This window comes from Mastomys coucha, unplaced genomic scaffold, assembly GCF_008632895.1.
Source record: "Mastomys coucha isolate ucsf_1 unplaced genomic scaffold, UCSF_Mcou_1 pScaffold6, whole genome shotgun sequence".
NCBI lineage: Eukaryota > Metazoa > Chordata > Mammalia > Rodentia > Muridae > Mastomys > Mastomys coucha.
Genome location: NW_022196912.1, coordinates 8,740,618 through 8,747,302, shown reverse-complemented (window position 1 = coordinate 8,747,302; position 6,685 = coordinate 8,740,618). Strand labels below are relative to the sequence as shown.

The 6,685-nt window shown below is 52.4% G+C and overlaps 1 protein-coding gene across 2 annotated transcripts in view; it reads left to right on the top strand.

Annotated features, from left to right (window-relative positions):
• Positions 1-6,685, top strand: part of Abcg8 (ATP binding cassette subfamily G member 8) — a 16,258-nt gene that overhangs the window by 8,411 nt on the left and 1,162 nt on the right. For both annotated transcript variants that reach the window (XM_031355549.1, XM_031355547.1), the window contains exons 4-11: positions 69-307; positions 692-824; positions 913-1,182; positions 3,245-3,407; positions 3,503-3,583; positions 4,509-4,708; positions 5,222-5,298; positions 5,797-6,064. In XM_031355549.1, coding sequence (XP_031211409.1) covers positions 69-307; positions 692-824; positions 913-1,182; positions 3,245-3,407; positions 3,503-3,583; positions 4,509-4,708; positions 5,222-5,298; positions 5,797-6,064 — 1,431 coding nt within the window. The remainder of the gene's footprint in view (positions 1-68; positions 308-691; positions 825-912; positions 1,183-3,244; positions 3,408-3,502; positions 3,584-4,508; positions 4,709-5,221; positions 5,299-5,796; positions 6,065-6,685) is intronic.

The following is a 6,685-nucleotide window of genomic DNA, read 5'->3' as shown; positions in this document are numbered from 1 at the left end:
GGCGCGGTAGCCTGAAGTGGGCAAACCCTGCAGAAACTCTACCCTCAGGAATATCTCTGGATTTGTAGGCTGCGGGAGAGCCTCACTGCTCGACGTGATCACAGGCAGAGACCATGGTGGCAAGATGAAATCAGGACAAATCTGGATAAACGGGCAACCCAGCACGCCTCAGCTGATGAGGAAGTATGTGGCGCATGTTCGCCAGCATGACCAACTGCTGCCCAACCTGACCGTCAGAGAGACCCTGGCTTTCATTGCCCAGATACGCCTACCCAGGACCTTCTCTCAGGCCCAGCGTGACAAAAGGGTAACCAGTTGGCTGGTTGGTGTCCCCGGTGTCTGAGACCCTCCCTGTTCAGCTGGATAGTTTAACCGATCCACCCTATATGCCACTGCACTTAGCCCCAGGGGTTCCCTTCCCCCAACCTTGTCAAGTGGGTGCTAAGTGTGTATGTTTATTTGTGTAAGGTTTTTCTGGTGCTTCGTGTGAGTGGGGAGCCAAGTATCTGGTCTGATTCCCAGTTCACTGCGTGTGCTCTGCAGGGCGAATCTTCTCAGAATCTGGAGACATGGGGGCAGGGCAGGGGTCGCCAAACAATGCTGCTGGGAAATATAGTGCAGAAGCCTTCCTTTGCATTAAAGTGAAGGAGTTTGTGCAGCCGGATGCTCATAACATTCAGCCTGCCCTCAGGTGGAAGACGTGATTGCTGAGCTGCGGCTGCGGCAGTGCGCCAACACCCGCGTGGGCAACACATATATACGTGGGGTTTCCGGGGGTGAGCGCCGACGAGTGAGCATTGGGGTGCAGCTCCTGTGGAACCCAGGTGAGGCCTGGAAACTCGAGGGGCTAGGACCTGAGCCTACAACCTACCTGGCGGCGTGGTCATTGGGCTCCCTGTGCGATATCCTCAGGAATCCTCATCCTGGATGAACCCACGTCTGGCCTCGACAGCTTCACAGCCCACAACCTGGTGAAAACCTTGTCCCGCTTGGCCAAGGGCAACAGGCTGGTGCTCATCTCCCTCCACCAGCCTCGCTCTGACATCTTCAAGCTATTTGACCTGGTCCTTCTGATGACATCTGGCACCCCTATCTACCTGGGGGAGGCGCAGCACATGGTACAGTACTTCACATCAATCGGCCACCCTTGTCCTCGCTATAGCAACCCAGCTGACTTCTACGGTGAGTGGTAAAGACAGTGTGACCTGCAACCTGGTGCACAGTCATTTGCTGACACCCCCTCGACACAAAAGAAAACAAAGCAAGCACAAAATACTTACTGGAAAGATCTAGGGGAGACACTGATATGCATGCCCCAGATGAGGGCTAGCCAGAACGGACTGGTAGCAGGTAAAATGGAAAACAGGTCAATTTGCCAGGGTCAAATGAGAGGCCCTAGTACTGTGGTCTTCTGAAAGGGGCAGGAGCTCGCAGATGGGTAGGACAGGGGCCTAATCCAGGAGGCCTGAATCCGTTTGTGATCTTCATGCAACTGTAGAAAACCGTGTGTGTGTGTGTGTGTGTGTGTGTGTGTGTGTGTGTGTGTGTGTGTGTGTGTGTGCGCGCGCACGCGCGCGCACGTGCGCACGCGAGCACTCCACAGAGGCAGGTGGCATAGGTAGAGGGGCCTAGGACAGGGCTGACAAGTCTTTGAATATAGACTGCTCCATAGGTCACTGCCTTAGCTTTTGTGGGGTTCCAGGTACTCAATCTTTCATGAAGAACACCATGAACCACTTCAGTGCTGGCCTTTTCAGGACACCTGAAATAAAACACCCATCAAGAGTACTAATGCTAGCAAGTGGAATTTCTCACAAAATGCTAGAGCCTAGATGCTGAGCAAGTGGCCAGTTTTAGCAGAGCCTAGGAATGCTGAAGCAGTAGAGGGTCCTCTAGGTGACCAGGAACCCCAGGAGCTTTCTAGGATGGCAAAGTGCTAACCTTCACGGTGTTTCCTGTCAAGCCAAGGTCAGCTCATCTTTGCAGATGAGCTGAGGAGCCGCACCCTTGCCCTACTGTGGTCTGGCACAGCTGTGGGAGCAGACCCAGAGCTCACATTGGTGTGCCTGACCCTCAGCCTTGACTCTAGGCCATTCCACCCACACTGTCACCCCAGCATCCTCCGCTATCCCAAGAGGAAAGGCTCCTGGCTCATTTCCCTGCCCTGTGAACTCGTGCCCTCAGTGAACTCCCATACAAGTCACCTTTCATGCCCAGGTTGCCATCCTGACTTTCATGCATCACACTCTGGCCAGTGTCCTCAGATAAGGGAGCTGAGGACAGTTGCCAGCCTGGCTAGCAGGGGAAGTTTGAATGAGACTGAGAGGGCTGCCCAAACAAGTAACCATAGCAGACACAAAGACTTTTTTTTTTTTCTGTTTTCACTTGGAGGGAGTAGGGATAGGGTCATTGTCAACTAGCCCCAAAGCAGGTGTCTGTCACTAATATGGGGTGCAGGAGCTGCTCACATAGGACACAGGGTGCCCAGCAAATATAACATTTGAGCTATAACCTGCACAGATGGAGCCTATGTGGTTCATAGGCCCCTCCCTCCCTCAAAACATCTTCTCTTGTGTTATATAATGCACACAGATGAGGGACAGCAACAGGGAGGACAGCCCAGTCATGCACAGTCCTGGAGTCTCCAGGGGATCGCACTGCCCTGGCTGCGACTGGTGGGCCTGGTGCTTTCTGTCACTGCAGGGGCGTTGGAGAGAGGGCAGAGCCCATTCTCAGCTGTAGGATGGGGCTGCCACACACAGCGTGGCATTTTCTCACATTCCCCCAGTAACCTGGTTCCCCAGCTGGGTTGCCCTAGCCTCCCTCTCCTGAGGTAAAGCTTAGCCTGGTGAACACTGAACATGGCTTGGTCCCAGCACCCTGGCCACTTGAGAGACCAAATTGTTAATTCACAATAACAGGCAAATATATATATATATATGGTTGAAGTTAGAGCCAGCATCTACCTGTAATGATGTATCTGGCTCTGAAGGCACCTGCCCACTTTAGGAATGTCTCTGTGATGGTGGGGGTGGGATGGGTGGGGTAGGGCTGGGGCCTCTGTCGTTGGCCACTTCCTGATCTATGGCCCTCCCAAGGCATCTGCATATGTAGTCAGATCAGGCAGAGCCAGGGACCAGGTCTCTGCCTTTCTGCTCTGACCATTGCATCACAGTCCCTTCTCAGAGGGTGGGGAATGCTTCAGGGACCAGGTTGCCTATGGCCTTGTATATTCTGTTTACAGTGGACTTGACCAGCATCGACAGGCACAGCAAAGAACAGGAGGTGGCCACCATGAAGAAGGCTCAGTCTCTTGCAGCCTTGTTCCTAGAAAAAGTGCAAGGCTTTGATGACTTTCTGTGGAAAGCTGAAGCAAAGGAGCTAAACACAGGCACCTATACAGTCAGGTACATAGGGAAGCCCGAACACTGACAGGAAGCTCTGGTGGTACCCTCCCTCCCCAACCCAGCCTGACCATGTACTCACATACTGTTCCCAACAGCCAGACCCTCACACAAAACACCGATTATGGAACTGCTGCTGAACTGCCTGGGATGATACAGCAGTTTTCCACCCTGTTTCGGTAAATCAATCTCTCTCTCTCTCTCTCTCTCTCTCTCTCTCTCTCTCTCTCTCTCTCTCTCTCTCTCTCTCTTTCTCTCGTCCCAGCCTCCTGTGCCTATGGATAGCAAAGCAAAGCATTCCTGTTGGAGGGGAATCTAACTGAAGGAGCAAGTGGTGGAATTATTTGAAAGCCAGCATCCCTAGGAAAAGCTCTCTTGCATCCCCCTGATGCTCTTATTCTCTAAACAAGAATACAATTGCATCAGTGGCAATGATTATGGAAATAGTCACATAAGACACTCAGACCCGGGAAGGGCAGATGCTCAATGAGGGCTATCTATGTGCGCCTGCCACACTCAGGCTCTCTAGGGATCCACACATGCAGAGAGCTGGGACCAGGTGTATGGTTTAGTAACCAGCTGTTTACCCTAAGCACCGAGCCTCTGCCTCCTCTCTAAGCGGAACGCTATGGCTTGGTCAGACTTCACTTAGTCTGCTCTGTTTGGGGGCTTGCACCATTCTGGGACACAGCGTGGCCAACATCTTTATGGCATACTTGGTTTTTCTCTGTAAGTAAAACCGTTAGTGATGGTAAAAGTCATCATTTGCTGTGTATGCCAGCCAGAAATGCCAGTGCTAGGGAGGAGATGAGACAAGAGGATCTCAAGTTCAGTGCCACCCTGGGCTACATAGCTACAGACCTGACCCAAAACCAAAGCAAGAAAGACAGCTCCCAAATATTGGCCATAGTCGATCAGCACCCACTGAGTTGTCATAGACACTCCGTGGTGGGAATTACAACCCACATTGAGCACTTGAGGAGATATGGCCTCTGGTAATAAGGCAGAGAGCTTTGTATGTTGTTCCTTTGACATTTCTTTTTCTCCTCCTTTCTTTCTTTCTTTCTTTCTTCCTTCCTTCCTTCCTTTCTTTCTTTCTTTCAGTCGTCAGATTTCCAATGACTTCCGGGACCTGCCCACCCTGCTCATCCATGGGGCGGAAGCCTGCCTGATGTCCCTCATCATTGGGTTCCTTTACTATGGCCATGAGGCCCAGCAGCTCTCCTTCATGGACACAGCAGCCCTTCTGTTCATGATAGGAGCGCTCATTCCTTTCAATGTCATTCTGGATGTTGTCTCCAAATGTGAGTGTTACCTCCCTCCTCACCAGACTGCGGGACAGCGGGACAGCGACATGTGCTGCCCGAGGCTTCTGTGCTTCCCCCAGCACCTGAGGACAATGGCTTTATGGAACCACTTCATCATGGTGATATAAAGGATGTGGCAACTGTTTTAAAAGTTTGCACACTAATATTAGCACGCGACACTGATATTACCATGCAGATTGTGGGGTCTTAGCGCTTCCTGTCCATGCAGGGTTTGTGTGTGTCAGCCACTAGCTCAGTATCTGGGGTACAGTGGTGTCCCTGTGCCTGTGGTTTACACAGCATGTGAACAAATTCAGAAAGTGGAGCCACTTTGTCCCACAGTGCTGGGGACTGAAGCCATAGCTTTGCGAAAGCTGGACAAGTGTTCTGCCACTGAGTAAGGCACCCAGCTTCATATCCCTGCTTTCAATGACATTACAAGAGATGCGACATCAGTAACACTGTAGACAACCTTCACTCAGTCATTTCCTTCTCCTCCCCCATCTCTAGGTCACTCGGAGAGGTCAATGCTGTACTATGAGCTGGAAGACGGGCTGTACACTGCTGGTCCATATTTCTTTGCCAAGGTCAGGGCAGGGAGCGAGTGCTGGAGCATTGCACACATTGCAGGAAAGGACTTTTACAGAAACACTCAGCTGCGCAGTCTCTACAAGAGTTTCAGAGACTTGCTAGTCATTAAGCTGTCCCCAGAAAGGCCAGGGCTGGGTGGCAGAAATGGTCCTTTCGTGGGCAGTCAGATCTAAGAGAGGAAGAAGTAGTGACACCAAGCAGCACTTGCTTCCCTGAGCAGCCAGACAAGAGCTTCCAGGATGAGGCTCAGGAGGTCGGTCGTATGACTCTTATAAAGCCACACAGCTACTAGGTCTGGGCAGGCAGGGTGGGCATCAGGCTGGGTAATAGCAGAGCGTATACTAGCCATCTCCATTGGGCACAGCTCTGGAATGCGCCTGCCACCCCCTCACTGAGATGGAACATTGACATCCTAGGCGTTGCTACTCTTTAAAACATCTTCAGATAACAGCAAACACCGGTGCTCTATATCCTAGTGAAGCTGTGTTTTGCAGATCCTAGGCGAACTGCCCGAGCACTGTGCCTACGTCATCATCTATGCGATGCCCATCTATTGGCTGACCAACCTGCGGCCAGTGCCTGAGCTCTTCCTTCTGCACTTCATGCTTGTGTGGTTGGTGGTCTTTTGCTGCAGGGCCATGGCCCTGGTTGCCTCTGCCATGCTGCCCACCTTCCACATGTCCTCCTTCTTCTGCAACGCTCTCTACAACTCCTTCTACCTTACCGCTGGCTTCATGATAAACCTGGACAACCTGTGGATAGGTGAGGCCTGCCCCCTCTTTGCTTAGCCGAACATCTGTAGACCTCTGTGGCTGCTTAAGTCTTCATCAGTTAGGTCTCTCTAGGCCTTTGCCAGATGTACAGTAGGCTATGGGACAGGATGTACATGCAGAGGTCACCTGACTCCCCCACCACAGTCACCAGTGAGCCAGGCCCTCCCTCATCACTGAACCCAGAGCCACTGTAACCGTCTGGTCTCTCGGTGGCCTTTGCAGTATTCACCTATGTAGATCGAGCTTTCTGGAGGACAAGCTTGCTCAAAGCCTCTCAGAGCTGCTAGTTCCCAATGCCCCCCACTCCTCAGCTCTTGTAAAGCCTCCAGCATCATCTCACTGTGGAGGCCATGATGCTGTTTTCTGTAGTCACCACTTTCTGGCTTTGATACCTTCTCCTCAGCCAGCTTTTGCTGACATCTGAGTGGGGCTTCCAGCTTCCTCTTCTCCCAGCAAGGTGCTCCCCAGTGCCAGTGTCCTCCTTCCTCTCCCAGCAGGGGGCTCCCCAGGGCCAGTGTCCTCCCTCCTCTCACAGCAGAGTGCTCTCTAGGGCCAGTGTCCTCCCTCCTCTCCCAGCAGAGTGCTCCCCAGGGCCAGTGTCCTCCCTCCT